This window comes from Microplitis mediator, chromosome 4 (assembly GCF_029852145.1).
Source record: "Microplitis mediator isolate UGA2020A chromosome 4, iyMicMedi2.1, whole genome shotgun sequence".
Classification (NCBI taxonomy): domain Eukaryota; kingdom Metazoa; phylum Arthropoda; class Insecta; order Hymenoptera; family Braconidae; genus Microplitis; species Microplitis mediator.
The window spans coordinates 14,498,620-14,522,104 of NC_079972.1; the positions used below are offsets into that span (position 1 = coordinate 14,498,620).

The 23,485-nt window shown below is 28.6% G+C and overlaps 2 protein-coding genes across 4 annotated transcripts; one reads left to right on the top strand and one right to left on the bottom strand.

Annotated features, from left to right (window-relative positions):
• Positions 1 to 53: 53 nt before the first annotated feature.
• Positions 54 to 2,387, bottom strand: LOC130666300 (iodotyrosine deiodinase 1). Of its 2 annotated transcripts, none has more exons than XM_057467141.1 (4): positions 2,245 to 2,385; positions 1,536 to 2,177; positions 1,126 to 1,442; positions 54 to 733 (listed from the first exon to the last, which is right to left on the bottom strand). In XM_057467141.1, the coding sequence occupies exons 2-4, from the start codon at positions 1,885 to 1,887 to the stop codon at positions 551 to 553; spliced, it is 852 nt and encodes a 283-aa protein (XP_057323124.1). In that variant the 5' UTR covers positions 1,888 to 2,177; positions 2,245 to 2,385; the 3' UTR covers positions 54 to 550. The 2 variants fall into 2 exon arrangements, with proteins under 2 accessions (XP_057323124.1, XP_057323125.1); XM_057467142.1 differs by having other exon boundaries at positions 518 to 733; positions 1,095 to 1,442; positions 2,245 to 2,387.
• Positions 2,388 to 3,552: 1,165 nt separating this feature from the next.
• On the top strand, positions 3,553 to 22,349 carry LOC130666297 (ribosomal protein S6 kinase alpha-5-like). Of its 2 annotated transcripts, none has more exons than XM_057467135.1 (6): positions 3,553 to 4,510; positions 15,622 to 15,696; positions 15,826 to 16,044; positions 16,241 to 16,356; positions 17,588 to 17,788; positions 18,432 to 22,349. In XM_057467135.1, the coding sequence occupies exons 1-6, from the start codon at positions 4,396 to 4,398 to the stop codon at positions 20,415 to 20,417; spliced, it is 2,712 nt and encodes a 903-aa protein (XP_057323118.1). In that variant the 5' UTR covers positions 3,553 to 4,395; the 3' UTR covers positions 20,418 to 22,349. The 2 variants fall into 2 exon arrangements, with proteins under 2 accessions (XP_057323118.1, XP_057323116.1); XM_057467133.1 differs by lacking the exon at positions 3,553 to 4,510 and adding an exon at positions 6,675 to 9,039.
• The last annotated feature ends 1,136 nt before the right edge of the window (positions 22,350 to 23,485 follow it).

Genomic DNA, 23,485 nt, shown 5'->3' on the forward strand with positions numbered 1-23,485 from the left:
TAAGTTTTATAAAAAGTGACAAAATGTATAATAATAATAATTACAAATTTTAATTTTATTTTATTTAATTTTATTTTTTTTTCGAATTGAAAAATTGTTATTTAGCTCAGTATTTTTCTATTTTATACACAAATTGTACTTAATTTAAGTCACTTGTCCCTCGATATTCCGAGATATTGATGATAAATTGCATGGAATTGTATATTATTACATTATAATATAAATGATTAATTAATTAACAATTAAATCACCACAAATCAATTAAATGAAATTATGAAATAATAATTAATGAATTTATTGTCTTTTTTATAATTATTTCTTGGTGATTCAGGATTCGATTTTTATACTGCTTATTTAAAATAATAATTGTACGCAAATTGCTAATAAATATTAGTTTATAAAATAAGTATTACATAATTTTATCGTTACAAAAATTATTAACTTTATTTATTTCATTACATCCAAGACACTAAAACTCTATAAAATTAATGGGAAGAGTTTTTGTCCATAATTACCATTAAATTATTTTTATTTTTCAATTAATTAAACATTAAAATTCAACTAAAATATCTTCCAAAGATTTACGTTCGAGTTTAGGTACGGTGGCATCATGAGCTGGGTAACCAACAGGTAAAAGAAGGCTTAATTTTTCATTGGAAGGTCGTCCTAAAAGATTTCTTAGTGCAGGTCCGCAGTTCAAGGGCGTCGATGTGAGTGTAACAAGTCCCGCATACTGAAATTAAAAAAAACTGTTTTAAAATATGCGTACTTGTAATTAGAAACTAAAAATTTATACTGAAATCAGCCGACGTCTAATGTTTGGATTTTTTTAAAACCAATAAATTAAAAAAAAAAAATCACCTTTAAGGTAAGAGACCTAGTACCCAATCAGGGAACTAGTACCCGATCACTCCATGTATTTATAAATCTATATTTAGTAAAACTAAATAAATCTATGAGTAATCGGGTACCAGTTCCCTGGTCGGGTACTGGGTCTCTTACTTTGATGTGCATATTTTTTTTCTAATTGATTTGTTTAAAAAAAAATCTGAAAATTGCCGATTGTCTGTAACTTCAGTAATAAAAAATCTCACCAATGACTAAAATTAAAAATTTACAGATCACCTGAATGGCAGTAATGAGAATACCGCAAGCAATAGCGACACTCATATCACAGTAGTAATGAATCTTTGGCCGTCCATCAGCCAGTGTACCATACTTTTGTTTAAATACAATAATTAAATATGGCGCTTGCGTGAGATACTCTTTTATCCAATTAGTCTTGAGCGGTTTCAAGTCCGTCGTCCACTTTTTACCCATACGTTTTTTATAATTTATCTCTTCTTCTTGCTCGATTATTTCTCTTATCCTCAACTTTGTTTCTTTATCAGACACCAACACAAAAGTCCAAGGCTCAGTGTGTGCACCGCTTGGTGCAGTACCTTATTGTAATTACAAGTGACCCATTACTAATTATTATTATTAATTAGCCAATATTTTATACACAATAATTATTTATAAATATAAACGCATACCTGCTGCTCTAATAATGTCATAAATAACCCGCCTTGGTACCGATTCCGAGCTAAAAAATCTGACCGTCCTGCGCGCGTTCGCTATTTTGTAAAATTCTTCAGCTCTTTTTTCCAATTGATCGGTAGTTGGTTTTTTGTAATTGTAAGGAACGTGTTCTAAATTTATTGATAGAGCCGGCTCATCTTCAAACTCTTTAGTGTCCTCAGTTAAATAATTATTGTTTTCATTTTTACTTCTTTCACAATAACTCGCTTTGTATTTTGATACCAAGTTTACAATACTGTAAAAAACGAGGACAATTATTAAGCAATAGCCGTATTTCGTCCAAAAAGGAAAAAGTTCTGCCAGCATAATTGTATATATTTTAATTTTAAATATCTTTATCAGTTAATTTAACTTTGTTTATTTTAAATTTACTTTTAAAAATTATTTAACGTCACTGTAACTTGCAGCAGTCAATGATCAAGTAAAATTCAATTTAAAATTTTATCCATTCGCTTTTCCCTTTCCTTTTTAAATAAAACTCTACTGTATTATTAAATTCAAAGGACATTAATGTTACTCTCTACTCTGCACTCAACGTTTGTTTCATTTTGTTCCACATTCCAGTTTTAATATATAATATATATGAGTACTGATATCTATAAACATAAATAAATAAATAATGAGAGGGGGAAAGTAATGATAAGTGTCACGAGGATTATTTACCATCAGTTCGACATGTTTTTCATTTATTTAAATTATTCAAAGGCCTTTATATTCTTCCATTGATTGAAGGGAACTGTCATCAACTCGTGCAATCATCATTTATTTTTAATTTTTAATTGATACATTTCTTTTTTATTCTAGAAGTTATTAAATTATTTTCCTACAACAAAATTAGTAATTTGATAAAATTGAAATTCAAATTTTTAATACAATCAAATTTAGATTAAATTTTTTTTATTTAAAATTAAAGTTAAAATTTTTATGACACTGAAGTTAGCCGACGTTTAATAATTTTTTTATTAAAAAAAAAAATATTTGAAGAAATTGCACCTGTAGTTTTTTAAATTTTCTTCATGTGCATATTTTTAGTTTTTGCTTTTTTGTAATTGATTTTTGAAAAAAAATCAAAAAAAATTAATTGGCTGCAAACTTCAAGATCATAAATTTTTAAAAGTTGATACAGGAAATTGTTAAATTTTTATAGACAAGTTACTTGCAAGTAAAATAAAATTTTTTGAAAAGGAACTAAAAAATTTATGATACTGACGTTAGCCGACGTCAAATAATTTTGGACTTTTTTTTAGACGGTAAATTATAAAAAAAAAAATTTTTTTTTAAATTGCACCTGTAGTTTTTTAAATTTTCTACTTGTGCATATTTAAAATTTTTTTTTTTTCTTCAAATTTAATTGTTAAAAAAAAAACCTAAAAATTTTCAATTGTCTGCTAACTTCAAGATCATAAAAATTTTCGGATTTTTTTTCAACAAATCAATTAAAAAAAAAAAAACTAAAAATATGCACCTTTAGAAAATTCAAAAAACTGTAGGTGCAATTTTTCCTCACAATTTTTTTTTACAATTTATAGTTTTGAAAAATAATTCAAAAACTATTAGACGTCGGCTAACTTCAATATCATTTATAATTTGAAATTCAAATTTTTTAGGCTAAAGTTTATTTCCAAAATTCCATTTAACTCCCAATTAATAACTGAGTAACTTTTTCAAAAAATCTCTCATCAAAATCATAACCACGTCCTTTTTTCAATTATTAATACTCTCATTGTTTAAAATTAATTTATAAAATTCTATGACTTTGACAGTTCAAGGTCATAGTAAATTTTCAAAAAACGGGGGCACTCTCCGAACGCCCTTAATAAAATTGAATTTTTTTCCGATTACTTATAAAAAAAATTCAAAATTTCAAATCTAAAAAAATGTATTTTTTTATAAATTTTAATGATTAAACCCGTGGCGCCACCAGATAACCAAGTGGTGCGATTAGAAAATCTGAGTCCTCAGTATCCGTCAAGACCTAGAATAATTTCAACACACATGTGCAATGAGTATATGTAATAATAGCTATATACGTTGGCCTATATATCTATATACATATAATGAACATGTGTGTAGACCGTAAATATATAAGAATACATGGATAGTTATTATAAATGTGCAACTGCGACCCTGATACCACCAACAAGGCAATGGGTTGTCCGTAGTGTTTTAAAAGTAACAAACATAACCGGCCAATTGCGTCGTACACCAGGCGCGAGAAATCCAAATAAAATAATTATATATATTTTATAATCTATAAATATTATTTATTGTTGTACTTAACTGTCAGTTTATTAATTAGTTTATTTATTTATTTATTTATTTTATTTAAATACCAGATTATTTATCAGGACATGGACATCGGAGCAAGATGACAGGAATTCAATAACTGATAAATAAAAATAACAATTAAATGTGGAGTAATATATGAAATATAATAATTGTGGGACTAATAGAGGCAAGTTATTTTCATGATGACTTAAAAAAGTTTTATATAATTTCAGTGGTGATAAAAAAAAATATTTATTTATTTAAAAATAGATTTTGAGAAGATGGTTAATTTTAAATCGACGTAAAATATTTTTTGTCAGGTTATAATTATTGTTAAATAGTAAAATAAAAAAATATTGAGTGCAATCGAGAGCAAGTCCGGCAGGTGATCCATTGAAATACCGGACGTTTGCTCCAAAGTGTCAGTGGTGACACTTGATAGTTTTGTTTAAAGCTCAGATCTCTCTATTCTTTTTACTCCGGTGATATGACAAGAGACAGAAGTGTGTATATGTAGTCAAGATTTTAAAAACTACAGAGAATAGGATGGAGAATGTCATGCAGCCGCCCCTTCCACCAGCACCACCACGGCCAGGACCGACATACCAAAATTCACCAGCTGACAATGCCAATGAAACTGTCACACATGTTTTGACATTTGGTAAATATGTTATTAATTATTTTTATTATTATTATTATTATACTGTGAAAAAAAAATGATCCTGAAGTTAGCCGACAATTTAAAATTTTCGGATTTTTTTTTTTCAACAAATCAATCACAAAAAAAAAACTAAAACATGCACGTATAGGAAATTAAAACATCTATGGGTGTAATTTTTTCAATTATTTTTTTTTATAATTTATCGGTTTGAAGAGAATCCAAAAACTTTTTGACGTCGGCCAACTTCAGAATCATGAAAAAAACGGGTGTAAGTTTGGAGTGATTACAGATTTTATTTAAATCCGGAGTCACTTCGTCACTCGAAGTTCCGGAGATTTATAAAAATTACTTCGCATACGGAGTAAAAGAGTTCATTTTTCAGCAGAGTGATCTGGATTTTATTTAAATCCACATTCACTCCAATTTGGAGTTTTAATATTAAAATAAACTCTTTTACTCCGAACTGGAGTTTCCAAATTAAAATAAATTTCGGAGTAAATTTTACTCCAAGGAGATTAAATAAATACTCAGTCATTGATCTGGATTTAATGCGCGTTCACTCGGTAAATTTTTTCCCGTATATTATTATTATTATCAATTAAATATTAAGTTAAATCAATATCTAGCTTTCATATATTTTATAGTATAAGTTATTAAAATTTATTATAACCAATTACTTTTAAATATAATATTTTATGATATCAATTTATATCAGTTGGGTCACGATCGACCAAACTTCAATCTCTAAACCAAAGCCGCATTGATATCAATAAATGTTTATCATAAAATAAAAATAATGAAGTTGTGTGATAAGACTTAACTACAAAAGAAGTTTTTAAATATTTATTATTTTTAAAATAATATTTTTTAACGATTTTCCTGATAAATATATACATCATAGTGATAAATATTTCTCGTAACTAATTTTTAAAATAACTTCTACGAATAACTCAGAAATTTTCAAAATTATAATTTAGTAAACAGTATGGACATTAGGACATATTTGTTTGTACGTCATACTGATAAATTTACGGCTAAATAATAATTAAGTGTAAGAAAAGTTGTATTGTTATTCAAATTACGTACTCATCATTTTAAAACTAAATACTTAAGTAAATTTTTAATGACGAAATTACTACACGATTTAAACTCCTCAGTTATAAAACTTAACAATGCGTCTAGACTTTTGAATTACAAATATATGGATCCACATTTAAATGTATTATCTCAAATCTTGAAGAAGCTGTCGCCAGTCGACAATATTTGTAAATCTAAGGCTTATGTCCTTTGACTTTTCTTAAAGAAAATATACGAAGCCTGACCCTGTTCGGGTCTTAAATATTTCAGGTCAAAATTTATATTATGGCCAGTATTTAAAGTCCTTATGGATATAAAATTTATGAAAAGACCATTACAATCTAAAGTGAACAAATGAGTCCCCTATACCCTATACCCATACTCTATACCATCATGGAAACACACAATCGGACAGGATGATGGGGATTCTTGGCATTGTTGTTTTTGGGACACGGTAGATTTTGTGAGTCACCTGGTCTTGGTAAATTATCTGGGTCTGTTCTATAATTCTCTTTACTTTATATTCATAACTCCCTGCACTGCTGTAGTGTACTCACACTTTGTTCCTCACCAGTTTCGCTGAGTAGTTGGTCAATGCGTCATAGGAAAGCCCACAGCTCCAATATAAAAAAATACAATAATTATATCTTGGACCTGGACAGTAAAATTTATAACAAAATATATTTTTAAAATTGCAGATTGTGTACATTGTAGTAAAAGTGCGCAGAGATCAGTTATGAAGATAAAGAAAAAAATTTATGACCTGAAGTTCGAAGACAATTTTTGAATTTTTTTTTTTAAACAAATAAATTACAAAAAAAAAAAAAAAAAAAAATGCACGTGTAGAAAATTAAAAAAGCTCTAGGTGCATTTTTTAGAAATATTTTTTTTTGTAATTTATCGGTTTTAAAAAAATCTAAAAATTACTAGACGTCGGGTAATTTGAGTAAAAGAAAATTTAGTAAAACCCAGGGCATGTGAAGCCAGACAGGCGTTCCTGTGAAAGACCCCCGGTGTGTGGTTTTAAAATCAGCTGTTATACCCCGACAAACCTCCACTACTAACAAGTTAAGCAGAGTGTAGGATACAACTTAACACCAATGAGAATGGAATAGTAGTGGGGTATTTCTGTTTCTCGGCACAGGCAGTCGGCAGCGAGCCTTCGTGTCACTTTGTGCTCTCTCTACAGCACCAGACATCTGCGTGGTGTAGAGTACCGAGTAATACATACTGCCAGTACCTCATTTCCTCTTTCACAAACCATTCTCTACTCCAATCATCCCTCTCTTTTTATTATTTTTTCCCCCTCAGTTTCACTACTCCAATTAAATTTAATTATCATTATTCATTTTTTACACATTTTTATAACTCACTATCTATCTCTAAGACTCAAACAACCAAACGCCTGTTATTTAACTCAAATTTATCACCAAGGCAGTGAATTTTATTTAAATATTTGAATCGAGACGAGTGAAAGTATTTTTTATAAACGAAATTATTAAGTGCCAGCCAGTGGGTAAATGAACATCCAGTAGATAATTAAAAAAAAAAACAATTTTTTTGAAAAAAAAGTTACTAAGATTTTCGGAGCAGTGCTGAAGGTCCTTTCGCGTGACACCTGTCTTCCGGTAGACGTCAATCGACCAGCGAATAACACAAACATATGCCGCGGTGGTTGTTCAATTCCAGTGGAAAGTTTCACGATTAAAAACTCTTGCAGTAAAGATGGCATTACATTAGCGTGTCGATAAGTGTTTGTTACACTTAACAACTTTAACTATTTCAAAATAATATTTATTACGACTCTCTGTTTATAATTCAGTGTTAAGTGTCGACGTACATCAGTCGTGATTTAAATATTAATCCGTAATTTATTATTTAAAAAAAAAAGAGACCTGTACTTAGTTACTTACGTCAAAGAACCCGAGAGTTGTATAAAAATACATCAGCACTTTTTTGGGCAACCGATCATTGGACCACTGCAGTGACTTATCTTTTACTTAAGTAAAAAACGAGGAATAAAAGAATAAAAAAATAATCTGTTGGGTAAAAAAGTAATCGGAGTAAAAAATAAATTAAAGATAAAAATTAGTAAACTATTGCAGTGGATTACGAAAGTTTAGTTTGGTATTTTTTATTACACAAAGAGGTCTTGCTCAAAGCACCAACCAAAGAATCAGTTTTGTTGGATCAGCAGTCGGAGTCAATAAGTGTGTCAGTAGAGCTCAGTCAGTCGTCGAAGGCTGAGTATTTATCAGTTGCAGTCTAAATAATTATTTAACTGCTTTGGATTAAAACAATCGTAGCCGTAATTGTTTTTTTTTATATATACACTAAATGTCATTTGTTTAAATAAGTATATTTAAATAAACGGAAGTGATTGTCCTTCAATCACGTTTCGGTTAAATCAATTTGTATTCCAAGGTAAAAGCTGCTGGCCCACGTGTCAACACTTTCATCACGTTCTTGCTACAAGGCACGTGGTGACCAACCAATACATCTAAAGACCTCACCATCCAGTTATATATTATAATATATATGTATATATAGTACAGTATAGTATAGGAAGATAGATAGACAAGAAACCACCACTACTATATTTTTACTACGTTGATGTACAGTGCCTTGAAAAGTGCTCATGCGCTGCTGTTACTGCTCATAACGTTGTATATTTCTTGCTGTTGTTGTTGCTGTTACAGTGATGATGCAGTTGTAAATGGGACGACGATAAACATTGTTGTATTTAACTTGTGTCCTGAAGTTTATCAGTCCGCGAGTATTATTGTTGACGTAAAAACTGCGATTTAAATTTAAAGGTGAATCGCGGCATTAAATTAATAAGCGGTAATAACCCGCTGTCATTGGAAATCATTCGGAGAATTTAATTTAATACGAAGTATATATTTATATAAATATAAATATATGTAATAACAACAACGACAACGGAGAAGTACTTTGTTGGTGTTAAAAATAATCTGAAGCCAAATGGAGTTGAGTAAAAAATATTCCCAGTGCACTGAAGAATAAGAAGAAAATAATTTTTAAAAATTTATACGCAAATATCTGGCGGTTAATATATACGCATTACGAAGAAGTAGAACGTAAAGATGCCAAGGTCCTAGCGAATGTTTGGACCAAATCTGTGGATTTTATTTTTGTTTATTTATTTTTTTATACCGAGTGATTGACGGTATATATTATTATTGTTTGGATTTAATATTGGGTTTAATTTAACGGATAAATGAAGTCGATTAAGAAAATTTCGGAGCACGAGAGTGGTTACTTTGAGGATGGTAGTGATGTTGAAATTGTATTTGAGGACAATTCTGCTGGAGATGGAAGAAAATGGGGCTCCGGTTCCTCCGGATTATCTAAGGCCATAAGAAAACTCGACGTGACCGACTCGCCCGCATCACCGGACCCGGTGTCGCAGGAAAGAAGTGACGATGGAGGTAAAAAAAATATTTTTTTTTTTTTTTTATACTTAATTTGTATCACATATTGACCTTACTCTAGTATGTACTCTAGTAACCATAAATTATATTAGAAAAAAAATGTACTTGAATTATTTACTCCTTTTTGAGTAAATGTATAAACTTTTAACCCGCGATAATTTAAATTTATTGATTTTTTTATATGGAAAAATAAATAATTTATTTTGAATGTAAACAAAAAAAATTATAAATAATTTAATATTTTTATAAAACGTAAATTTTTTTTTGTCTCTTATTTTTTTTTATCAAAAGCATAATAATGAATATCACCTTGTGATAAAAAAATTATTGAATTTAAAAATAGAATTATAAGAAGAATAAGAATATAAAGAAGTTGAATTGTCAACTTGTTTTTAGTAATTTTATTTTAAAATACCTTGTAAAAAAGTGTTTGCTGTTTAAACTATTTAAATTTATAGAGAACGTATTAGTAAACATATTTATTTGTTAAAAGTAACGCATGTATAATTTATGAATACATTATTTATTATTTTACATCGCGTACAGTGACGTTAATCTATTGTATTAATTTACGTCAATCATTATCACTAACGTCAACTATTTTCAGTAATTAACAATCGATTATAAGCAGTTGTAGTTTTTTATTTTTATTTACCAATCTAATCGAAACTTTCTCTGTACGTATTTGTTCACTTTAAAGGTTTCGTATTACCGGCGTACAGCTAAAAATCAAATCACGCTTACAAAATAATATATATTATTATTATTTATTTATTTATTTAAACTGTACACTGTACAAAATTTACGGATTAAATCCGGAGTGAATGCGGATTTTAAAAAAATCCAGATCACTCCGAAATGACTCCGCTGGAAAATGAACTCCATATTTACTCCGTATGCGGAGTAATTTTTTCTAAAACTCCGGAACTTCGAGTGACGAAGTGACTCCGAATTTACTTCCAATTTTTTACACTACTATAAATTGAACCGTAAAATAAAAAATATATAATTTAATATTGATGTTTAAAACGAATAACGACAGATTAACAAATCGATAATGGATGAAAAAAAATATATAGATATATGCAGTGTCTTTTATCAGTTGTCAAGCTGGTTACTAAATAGAACACGAAGTAGAATCGATAGGCTAGATATATACATATATGTTCGTAGAGAGCCGTCGAGAGATAGAGAGGGCGAGGAAGACTAGACTAGAGACTAGACCACGTGGGGAGAGATGCAAAATTACGTTCGACCTAGTGATAGTAACTAGTAATTATAGTAACCCATCAGCATAAAAATCGCCAGCTCTACCCTCATCCTCATCGCAATTTCCTTTACGATTATTTTCATTCTTCCCCCTCGCAATATTTTTCCCCTTATAACACACCCTGTTTATACATCACTATAACCCTTACTCTCTAGCACACAACTCAGCTGATACCCAACGTGTTCCATATTAATATATCTACTGTTATATACCCACGGCATGTCGTATCACAGCCCACAGTACAATACATTAAATTCACAGATACGGGGGATAAAATATATATTGAGGGTGCCGGAGATACACAAACCCACTTGACGATAATCGATCACGACTGATTGAACTACTGGCCTATTAAAAATAATTATTTCAAACAAACTGATAAATTCATCATGTCATCATTTTAGTTTAACTTATCAAAATAAACATTTATTTTAAAATTAAATAAAATATACATATACTTTTTTAACCAGTAATTAAAACTAAAGATAAAAGGCTTGTGTTTTAACAAGTTTATCATCGCAGAGAGTATTGAGCTGGTGCTTTTCATCTGGTTGGTTCATTGCAACTTCAGCTGCGGTTGTCGCAAAAAAAAATATATATGTGCTACTCAATATATATATATATATATATATATATATATATGAGTATGTATGTATGTACAATGTACATTACTACTGAGTACTGGCTACTGAGCAAGTACCCACGTGATATAATGTAGATGAGCAAGTTGAACTGATGTTATGTTTGCTACATATATACTTATATACACATACTTGTTATATATATACATATGTACTTATATTTATAATGTACTGAGGAAGAGCATCCATGCATTTACCACTACTACAAATAAGCCAGTTCGCGTGTACCAGCCTTGACATTTCAATGTGATGTACAAAATCCTACACAAGACACTCATATATATATTTGTAGATATGTACTCTGATACATTAGCTATTTAACTCATGTTGATTTCATACGAAAAAAAAATTTTTAAAACAGTACGTTTAATTTTTTACATTGAGTTTGACAAGTCATCACACACGACACCGTTGGCTTATTAATTATTGGATAAATGCCAGTCCTTGATGATTTAAATAAAAAAAATTTATCATGGAGCTTTAAAATATTTTTTTTATCCACTATTTTTCTCGGTGCATTATCATTTTTTTTTATAAGTAATACTGGTACCCGGTTCTCATCGCGATTAAAAAAATTATATACGCTTATTTTATAACAATAGTTATATTTGTTATAAATTATATTTTTATTATTATGTATATACATTATTGTATGTTGTAATGATAAATTACTATTGCGATAATAATCAATAAATCTATTATGAATAACAGACTTTGACTTGCAAATATATATCACTTTATTTTCTAAAACTTTTTTTATCATTAATCATTCGATTAATTTTAAATATTTTTATTTTTCAATTTAATGTTATATTAAAAATTTATTGGTTATTAAAAAAAATTATTTTTAGGGAGCTGTAAAAAATACATCCGGTATTTAAACGTAAAAAAATTTTTTTAGTTCAATAAAAAGACAATTATTTGAAAATAAAATTTTAAATTTACGATAATTATGATTATTATATATTTATTAATAAACTTAACAAAGCTGCATAGATTATATATGTATATATATGTATATATATTGCAATTGTGTGATTAGAGTCGAGTTAACATAATAAGTTGAGTACACTTTACAAGGAAACGAACGATAAGAATTTTTTTAACACAGCGCAAAATGCATTGATGAAAGTCCTGTACAATAAAAATATACAATACATATGTATATATATTATTTATGTATTTTGATAATATACAAGTGATATATATAAATTAACAGCTCAATAAATAATTAGTATTTATATATTTATTGAAATAATAAAAAAACAAATAAATATATAATTTAATTACTCAAATAAACTTTAAATAGATTTATTAAATGTATGTTCAATAATTTATTGATATAAATATATATTTTTATAAATTTATATCAAGATTTTGTTTAAAATAATTATGCATTTTAAGTTAACGAGCGCCGATGCTAAAACTTTCTTCAGAGAAAGTTACGTACGAATGAATTAAAGTTTGAGTTTTTTATTTTACACTAAAAAAAGTTTCGTGGCAAGAAATTTATTTTGCTAAAAAAAATTTTTTACTTTCAATCCAAAATTCAAAAATTTTTTAAATTCGCGGTGAATGAATTTTTTGCGCCACGAAATTTTTTTTTTTCTGTGTAACAAAATAAATTATTTTGCATAACTAAAATTGCATATTATATACATATATATATGACATAAGATTAATATATATAGTGGCTATAGGTGAACTGTCGCGTTAGTCGATGTTCGATATCACTTCACCTTTATCTCATGTCCTCCCACCCAATGACATTGGACATATTGTCGGAGTTAGAAAATATATATATACATATTGTAAAATATATACTGTATATATCATACATAAGCCTAAAATACCTTGAACTTCGTGTTAATACACGTCAACTTATTTAACAATTATTTTAAAAAGTTATTTTTAACTTTCTCAAGTTTCTATTTTTCTTCAGCGGCCTATATATACTTTTAAGAAAAAAATATAACTCTTAACAAAAATATATACTACTCAATTTAATTTTAACCCAAGATAGATGTTAATTCTGAATTAAGTAGACCGTTAATTGGCTTTAATTTATCTTTTTTTATAATTACAAGGAAATAATTTTAATTTAAAACACTGCTCATATATTATTGCAAGTGAAATCTACTGTAAGGTTTTAATCGGCAACTCGGGATGAGTTGTCTGCGATAAGTGTAAAGTGTAAACTGAGAAAGGTGAATAAAGAGGCATTGAAATAAATAAATTTCATACTTTGATATTCTTATGAGAGTTTTCTTAACTCTGTAAGCTGCAATGTATTAAAAAAACGTTAACTATTACGGTAACTCCAGCATTTAAATCGCTAATTAAAATTAAATTATTTTTTACGTTAGAATTAATTTATATAGAAAAAATCTAAATATATATTTGAACCTTTAAATGTCAATTAGTTGAAATAATATTGAAACTTAGGGGCTTGAATGTTTGATAAATTTGTTATGTAATAAGTAAATTTGAATAACGAAAATATAAATTCGTATTAATATTTAATGAAATCGAATAGTCGAGTGAGATTGATAATACAGACTGGCATCGACAGTCTGGTGTATAGTGAGTCAGGTAACCGAAAGAAAGTCGGTCCCGTTACGAAATAGCGAGTGAATGCCGGCTATCTAGGTCGTACAAAAGCGGAACTTCCGCGCCGGGGACAGGGGTATGAATCTCTGTTCAAGTCCCGTACTGCTGACTGTTATACTGTTGTTCTTTTTATTTATTTTTCATTTTATATATATATAAATTTTTTTATTCGGTACCCGTATATCCTCCTCGGCCTCGTACGAAAATATAAAATGAAAAAATTTTTTTTTTTAAATTATTTATTTCGAAATTCTCTGCTGCGCTCAAGCGTAAATTATTTAAAAATATTAATCACGACAACATTTACTACTTTTATTTTATAATAAATCATCATTTTATTTCAAGTAAAAAACATTTTTTTAGACAGAAATTTTATTTTAAATATTTCAGTTATTCAAATTTACATACTTAATTTTTTAAAATTTTAAATTCAAATATTAAAGATAAAGACAAAGTTAAGTTTCAAAAAACTAAATAAAGTTGTGTTACTTAATAATCAATTAAGTTCAAATATTACAAGAATCTAGGACAGGTTTGACTTTCGGTTTTCCCATTCGTCCCTTCCTGACGACCTCAGCCGCCCATAGTCTTATACAATTATATTTCATCATATATATATATATTTTAGTATACTCTCTTGACTTAAAATTTAAAGGGACCTGAGCTGTCTTCCCAAGCCGTCTCTTGAATTAAATTCTTAACAAGTAGGTCAAACAATAGATACTTAACAATATCCATCTTCATAAATTATAAAATATATATATATACAAATATTTGTTTACATGTCACCAACCATTAAATTTACACGACCCCTGCGTTGAGCTCTGACCTCATTCGTTACTCCATAAAATTTAAAAAATCTATTATTCGATAGTAAAAGTTTATTTCCCACCGGTTTACTTCATATGGATACCAAGTACTCCAACTCTCTCTCTATACATGCAGTTAAAATTTATAATTATTACAAGTTAAGACAATTGTATCCGCGACACTTGATCCGTAAACAAAATGTATATAAATATGTACAAAAGTGTTTTTAAGTACGACCATGGCTATGTCGTTACAGCACCTTGACACAGATACCAGGAGACAGAGCTACGGTAGAGAGAAAAAGTAGTGTAGTTAATATAAGTGTGATGGTGATATATATATATGGGTACAAGAGGGTTTGGTTGTAACAAATACAAACGATAGATGTATATATATATATATATATATAAAATAGTACAGGGGAATTGAATAGTCCTCATTTTCGTTGAGTCATACCACCTACTGCAGTTAAACAAAATCCAACATTACATCTTATCTCTCACGACAATTTATTTTTTTTACTTTCATCTTTTCACTCCGTTAAATCATCAATACCCACTCGTAATTATACAATCCAATAGATTTATATTTTGAATAAATATAAGTTATTAAATTAACATTAATGTGAAATTAATAAGGAAAATAAAGTAATAAATTCATTAATTTGTTATATGATAAGACTACTTGCTTCTATTCCATTTATCACGTGACCTAGTTTGGTACATTAAACATTCTGTAAATGTAGGCTATCACGTTAAAAAAATATTAAAATGTGCTAACGTTAACACGACTGATAAGAAATTAGCCCTTTGATTTATACAATGCTGTGATGATAATTATTATCATTTAATAAATTTCAGTACAATAAATTTATTGTCCAATGGCTAAAATTTTCATTAATACAAATACTTTTTAAATATATGTATATATTTTTACAGTTGTCATGAGTTTAAAAAGTCTGTTTGCATTTAAATATCCACCCAGATATGCATTTATGTTAATTAATGTAATTATTATTGAATAAAAATATAATTTTGTTGGAAATATTAAATTATAATTTATTGTTTAAAGTCTGGGACATTTTTAATAATGAAATGTTTGCTTTTAAATATATAAGATAAGAGAGAATACTCTTTAAAACATTAATTTAAAACCAAAATAATTCAACTGTTAATTATTATTTTTAAAAAAACATCACCGGTGTTTATTATCTCAATGTAATATTTGATTTAAAATTTTTTTTTTCAGTTAATTTAGCAGACAGTGGAGGCCAGAGGGTCGATATGACGCACTTTGATCTGCTCAAAGTCCTCGGAACTGGAGGTAAAAACAAGACAAATTATAAATTATGTTTTTAACAATAAATATATACATATATATGTTTATTTGCTAATAAACATGATAATGATTGATGATCGATGATTAATTAAACTGATTGATTGAATTGTTTAGCTTATGGCAAAGTCTTCCTGGTGAGAAAAAGAACTGGTGCTGATCTTGGTCGTCTCTATGCAATGAAGGTCTTGAGAAAGGCGTCGATAGTCCAGAAAAAAAAGACAACTGAGCACACGAAAACAGAGAGACAAGTCCTGGAGGCTGTTAGAGACAGTCCATTTTTGGTTACACTCCATTATGCCTTTCAGACTGACGCAAAACTTCACTTGATACTCGGTAACTAAAAATTTATTTATTTATTTATCTTTGTTCACTTAAATTATTTAAATACACATGTATAATTCAAATCTATACCATACTTATACATAAATTTTATTTCACGTTGATTAAATATACTGTGAATTAAAAAATATGTAATAGTGTTACATAAATATAGACCGCACTCAATAATAATTCAATTTATTTATTCTAGATTATGTAAGTGGCGGGGAATTGTTTACTCATTTGTATCAACGCGATCATTTTTCTGAAGACCATGTACGGATATATATTGGAGAAATTATTTTAGCTCTCGAGCATCTGCACAAGGTACTAATATTATTTATTTTAATTCAGAAATAAAAAGTCTGATTCATTTTTTAAAAGATTATTTTACGCAAATCAATTGCGAAGCAATGAGACGTGTTCTGCTAACGTTTACTCGGTCCCGGTTGATTCACTCAAGGAAAAATCATATTTGCACACTGAAATATTATTAACTAGAACAAAGTTCGAACCATTTTAAAGATAATTTATTAATGACTAAACGAACACAATTTAAAGTCACGATCCTAAAGTTAGCAGACAATTAAAAATTTTTGGATTTTTTTTTAACAGTGAAATTTGAAGAAAAAAAAAATAAAAATATACACATGTAGAAAATTTAAAAGACTACAAGTGCAATTTTTTTCAAATTTTTTTTTTATAATTTACCGTCTAAAAGAAAATCCAAAAGTTATTAGACGTCGGCTAACTTTAGTATCATTTTAAAGTCGCTTTTTTAAAAATAATTATTGAAAAAAGAAAGTGTTAAAAAAATTTTTGATGTCCGTCAGTATGTACGGATTTGACCCTTTTGAAAATCACAAAATTTTTTTGGTTTAATTTTAAAATAAAATTAAAAATTTTTTTCTCGCCCCAATTGGCGCAAAAAATTTTTCTTTCACTCTAAGAAAATTATCGATTTGAATTTACGATGAAAAAAATTTCTTAGGATAAGTAAAAATTTTTATGATACTGAAGTTAGCCGACGTCTAATAATTTTTGGATTTTTTTAAAGTGAGAAATTATATAAAAAAAATATTTCAAAAAATTGCACTTATAATCTTTTAAATTTTCTACATGTGAATATTTTTAGTTTTTTTTTTTCTTCAAATTTAATTGTTCAAAACTTTTTTAATTGTCTGCTAACTTCAGGATCGTAAAATTTTTAGCGTCAAAAAATTTTTTTTTTCTGTGTAAGAACGTTATCTATTGATAACTTTTTGAATGAGCGAGTGCAGGTTTGGAATTTCCAACCTTTTACTGTAAAAAAAAATTAATTTTTTAGTTCCACGATAAAATAAAATGTAACTCGATAACAGTATTTATAAAAATCCCGGAAGTATTAATAGACTGATAGTTATTTTTTAAAATGAAACCAGACTATTTATATGGAAGTGAATATATATCGTGCCTAGCAGTACTATTATTATTGTTGACACTGATATTTACGTTAATAACATAAACAAAATCTGCAATAATAATAATAATGAATTATTTGATCTGTTAATAACCACAGCTGGGTATAATTTATCGAGACATAAAACTTGAAAACATACTACTGGATCGTGAAGGCCATATTGTGCTCACAGACTTTGGTCTAAGTAAGGAATTTTTGCCACATGAGAGAGACAACAATGCCCGTGCCTATTCCTTCTGCGGGACCATCGAGTACATGGCACCGGAAGTCGTGCAAGGTGGCTCAGCTGGTCACGATATTGTAAGTATCACAGTCATTACGATACTATTTCATTGCTGTTATGCAGCTTTTGATGTCTTACTTAAATAATTCCAACGCCAATACGCACTCTACTGACTTCATTTTTACTCTGTCCCATGATTTTTGTTTCCTTTCTTACATTTATTAAATACTGTCATAGACAGCAAAGCATCTCGTTAATTATCACGTTGATTGAAACGTTGAACTCGGAGCATGTAGCTATAAAAATAAAAAAATAATTAATGATCAGCTTTAAGTTTAAATTGTTAAGTTATAAATAAGTTTGAGTTACCACCAGCTAAAAAAGTATCTTGTAAATGATTTTTTAATTACTCTAGCTGTTAGGACATCAACCTTTCAAATCATTTTTTTTTAATTGCTGGTGATAACTAAAAAAAATTTTTATTGTAAATTAAGTAGCAGGACAAGTATATAAATTAATAAAATAATATCTGGATGTTTCTTAACTTGTGCTGATAAAAAAAACCAAAATTACACAATAAAAAAATAATAATATTGCCGTCAAAAGTCCATCGGCGAGGACAAAAATGACAATGGCGGTGACTAAGACGTCTGTTATATAAATATTTAAAAACAAAAATGTTCAAGGTAATTAAAGACGAATGTTATTAATTTTTTTTAGGCTGTCGATTGGTGGAGTGTTGGAGTATTGATGTACGAATTGCTGACCGGTGCATCGCCATTTACAGTTGAAGGCCAGAAGAATAATCAACAAGAAATATCAAACAGGATATTGACAACAGAACCGCCAATACCAAAAAATCTTAGTCCAGTGGTACAGAACTTCATTGAACGATTGTTGGTTAAAAATCCTCGTCAGCGGTTGGGTGGTGGGCCACGTGACGCTAAAGAATTGAAAGAACATTCGTTTTTTCGAAATGCACCGCCACCATTTAGCTGGGAAGCCTTAGAAAAACGACAAATACCGCCGCCTTTTGTGCCTAAAATAGCTCATGAGTTGGATACAAGTAATTTTGCTGATGAATTTACCAGAATGGTTGCTGCTGACAGTCCGGCAGTTGTGCCGCCAAATTACGACAAATTATTCCGAGGCTACTCGTACGTCGCGCCGTCAATATTATTCAGCGATAACACGATAAGCGATCAAATATTCCGCGAGACCAATCAAGCCCAACATTTGACACGGCCGTCGGTGTCAAATATACTGGCAAATAAATTCGAAGAGTCCGCGTTCTTTCAGCTTTACGAAATAGACCCGCGTGAAGAGGCGCTCGGTGATGGAAGTTTTTCAGTGTGCCGTCGATGCCGTAACCGTGAGACCAAACAAGAGTATGCTGTTAAAATAATAAGCAGAAGAATAAACAGCGTCCGTGAAGTTGCTATTCTTCGTGCTTGTCAAGGTCATCCTAATATTGTTAAGCTGATAGACGTCTATCAGGATCGTGCGCACACTTACATAGTAATGGAGTTATTATCTGGAGGTGAATTACTCAGATCTGCTCGTACGTATACTGAAGAGGAGGCTCGTAAAATAATGAAACAATTAGCATCAGCAGTACACTTTATACATTCTCGTGGTGTTGTTCATCGTGATTTAAAACCGGAAAATTTAGTTTACTCGCAACCTGGCAATAATTCACTCATTAAAATAGTCGACTTTGGATTTGCAAGACTGAAACGTTCGTGTGAGCCACTTCATACTCCATGTTACACTTATCCATATGCTGCTCCAGAGGTTCTTGCGCACCAGGCTTATGATGAGAGCTGTGATATGTGGAGTTTAGGTGCCGTTTTGTACTCGTTGTTGTCAGGAAAACTAGCTTACAAAGTTGGATCACCAGATCTTGCGTCGAGAATAAAATCCGGTGAAATTGATTTTAAATTATGGACAAACGTCAATCCGGTTGCACTGTCGGTCATCAAAGGACTATTAACTCCAGAGCCTGTTGACAGACTCACTGCCAATGGTCTAGTTAATCATGCATGGCTGGCAGAGCCAAAATTGTCTATTGAAACGAGTCAACATCACCGAGCCTCGACTTCGGGACCAAGTGATAAAGCTGGAGGCTTCAGATTAAAAGAAGTTGATGGCGCTAAACTTGCTCAGCGGCGTAAACTTCACAAACGTTCGACCTCAAGTTCAGTATCTTCTTCAACTTCAAACACATCATCCTCTAGCCCATCAATCCAACTTCTGAGACCGCCGAGTGCTACCACCAGTATGACAACATCAGCATCACCAGCTCAACCAAATGCCTTTGACTTCAGTGACGACCGTGTAAATGAATATTTAAGTTCGCTGTCGTCTTCGTCATCAGATTCAAGTTCGCCGAAGATAATTCTCGACACGAATAGCGAACGTCAACGTGCCTGTGAATTAAATGTTGATATGCCTAAAAGTAAACGACGAAAGAGAGATCACAAAGTGGATGATCACAATAATATGAGTAATAATTCATCGTCCAGTAAAAGCAGCAGCAGTGGTGTCGTCACAAGATCACGTAAAAGAAAACTTGAGCAAGCGAGTGGCTCCGATACTTCCTTTGAGTCTTCTAATGATTCTTCTCGAGACAAACATGAGTCTAATGTTCACAGAAAACAAAAATCTGGCAAACGACCTAGACGATGTCCGGCTATCAATGAATAGATTTTTTAAAATTAGTTAGTCAATTTATAAATATTATCAATTTAAAATCATTATTATTATCGTTTATAGATTAATACAGTTATTGTGTTGTATTTTTTGTCTTTGCTTCGCATTTTTTTTTTAAATAATTTCGATAGTCGCAGTGTGTTTACATTCTCGTGCCTGGGACTCGAGATTCATCATTCCTAAATGTTTATCATTTATTGTATATTAATTATTGACATGAATTTATTGATATTATTTATATATCAACCGGAATATACATAGAAATTTATCATTGACTTAAAATTAATTTTTGTGTAATGTGTTTAGTTTTTTTTTTGTTTTTTCGCGTATCGTTTTTCGTATTTGTTTATGAATATGTGATTATTATAAATTTATAAATTCGTTAAAAATTAATTAAACAACATTACAATGCAGAAAAAATTATGTTACCATTTAAATAATTCACTCTTACGGCAGTTAATGAGTGACATAAAAAATAATGGTCTTTTTTTGTGCAATTTATTTATTTAGTAATTAGAAATATATTTTGTATAGGAAATAGATTATTATTATTATTATTATTATTATTATTATTATTATTATTATTATAAAAAATAGATAATGGAGGAGAGATAAAGATAAATAGAAAGAGAAAGCTGTGGCAAAGTGTGATCATGAGAGAGCCTTTTTAAAAAATATTAATGAATTATTATTATTATTATTATTATTATTATTATTATTGTAAGCTGTTATATTATTATTAATAATTAATATATAATTGGAATTGGCCGTTGCCTTTTTTGCGCCTTCTAGTCTGGCGCACATTCCCCTGAATATTTAAAATAATAATAATTATTATTTGTTTAATTAAATAATAATTTTGCAGGTATTTAATTAATCATGTCGGCTTAAATTCTTTGTAGTTAAATAAAATAATAAATTATGAATTGTGTTATTAAAAATAATAGTAATAATTATTATTTTTTTGTTTTTAAATGACCAAAAAAATAAATAAGTAAATAAAGTAACGAATGCCTTTTAAAAAAAACGTAAATCATTAACTGTTTTACCTGACGTATGGTAATTGCTGTAAACAAATAAAAATGAAAATAAATAAATGAGTGTTAAATAAATAATAAATAAATAAAAATTATGGTAAAGACTGAAAAGGTTGTTATGCCAACTCAGGGAACAGAAATGTTTATGATGAAACGTATAAAAGTTATAAATTTATAATAATTGGTCATAATAAAATATATAAATTATAAATAATAAATAATATGGCGCGAGTAAATGCTGTACGCACATCTCTACCAAAGACGACTGAAGTTACTGCGCTGTAAGACCAAAAAAAAATATTTAATAATAATAATTACAATGTTTCAATTATTGTAACGTTAAAAGAAAAAAATTTAAACGCATTCAATCGTCACTCGACAAGGGAGAGACCGAGAGCGAGGGGGAGTAAGAAAATGTATATACTTATAAATATATACATTAAATAGGAGAGAATTTATAATATATTATTGAGGATGTTACGGAAAGGATATATATATGATAAATGAAAGAAGTATAGATATATATACATATATTTAATAAAATAATAATAATAGCATAATAAAAATATTATTTAAATAAAAATCTATATTTTTTGTCTAGGATCATAAGAGTCATTAAGATACTGATTAATTATTGGCAGTTAAATTGTTTTTTTGCGACAGGGGTTGTATTAAAATATTGAGAATTATTTAAAAATATAATATAAATATAAATGATAATAATATATATGTTATTTATAAGAGAAACCTGCAAACTGTCGAATCACTTATACATGCCGATGTAAATTAATTATCTACGATGTCAACTTTTATTGTAAGAATAAAACCTTTGTTACAGCTGTTGAAATAAATCAATTATCATGTTTAATTAATAAATAATTTTTTTTTTTTATCAATAATTAAATATTTATTTCAATTTCATCATTTTATTGTTAACTTATAAATTTAAGAAATTATTTTTTTAAAATTAATTATTTAAGTATCAGTTACTGGTGATTATCAAAATTTTTAATTAATTAGTGATTAAGCATGTGGTCATCACATGTATTTTTAAAAATTAAGTGTTTCATAACATTGAAAATAAAACGTTTAGTTAATTATTATCTCAATATTTTATTGGTAGTTACGTCATTTAATTGTTTAATTATTTTTTTTTTTTAATGATATTTAAATTAAATATTTTTTTTTATTAAAAGTTCTTTAATTTTAAAACAAGAAATTTGTCTTTCCATTGATGAGTGTCAATGTAGCAGACATAAGACAGTTTATAAATTTTAAATGAATGAATGAATTAATTAAAATAATGCAATTTTAAAAAATGTGCGCACTAATTTTCAAATATTTAAATGCAAAATTTTTATCCTACTTACTGTTTATTGAGCCATTTAAAAATTTAAAAAATTTACAATTTTCATTTGCATTCATGAGTGCGAATGTAGCAGACATGAGACAGCTTATAAATTTTAAATAAAATAACAAAATTCTAAAAAACGCGCGCACTAATTTTTCAAATATTTAAATACAAAATTCTAATTCTACTTACATTTTGTTTATTCATTCAAAAATTAAAAAAATTTCCAATTGCCAGTTGCATTCATTAGTGCGAATGGAGCAGACATGAGACAGGTCATAAATTTTAAATAAAATAACGAAATTTTAAAAAACGCGCGCACTAATTTTTCAAATATTTAAAAACAAAATTTTTATCCTACTCACCTTTTATTTATTCATTCAAAAATTTTAAAAATTTCCAATTGTCAGTTGAATTTATGAGTGCGAATGTAACAGACATGAGAGTTTATAAATTTCAAATACATAAATTAATTAATTAAAAAAAGGCGCGTACTGATTTTTTGAATATTTAAATACGAATTTTTAAATTTTTATCGTACTTACATTTTATTATTCAAAAATTTAAAAAATGTGCACCTGTCAGCTGCATTCACTCATTTCTATTGCGTGTAAGCAGGTCAGAAAAATAAAAAAAATTTCTATATTTGAATTTTCCCGCGAAATTCAAGTAGC

What these genes read in the sequence shown, in the direction of transcription:
- LOC130666300 (XM_057467141.1), bottom strand. Translation starts at nt 1,887, where the DNA reads ATGCTGGCAGAACTTTTTCCTTTTTGGACGAAATACGGCTATTGCTTA. An exon ending in TGACATTATTAGAGCAGCAG is followed by an intron (nt 1,443 to 1,535) that starts GTATGCGTTTAT and finishes AATTACAATAAG; the next exon opens with GTACTGCACCAAGCGGTGCA. An exon ending in TTCTCATTACTGCCATTCAG is followed by an intron (nt 734 to 1,125) that starts GTGATCTGTAAA and finishes TTTTAATTTCAG; the next exon opens with TATGCGGGACTTGTTACACT.
- LOC130666297 (XM_057467133.1), top strand. Translation starts at nt 8,829, where the DNA reads ATGAAGTCGATTAAGAAAATTTCGGAGCACGAGAGTGGTTACTTTGAG. An exon ending in GGAAAGAAGTGACGATGGAG is followed by an intron (nt 9,040 to 15,621) that starts GTAAAAAAAATA and finishes TTTTTTTTTCAG; the next exon opens with TTAATTTAGCAGACAGTGGA. An exon ending in CTCTCGAGCATCTGCACAAG is followed by an intron (nt 16,357 to 17,587) that starts GTACTAATATTA and finishes TAATAACCACAG; the next exon opens with CTGGGTATAATTTATCGAGA.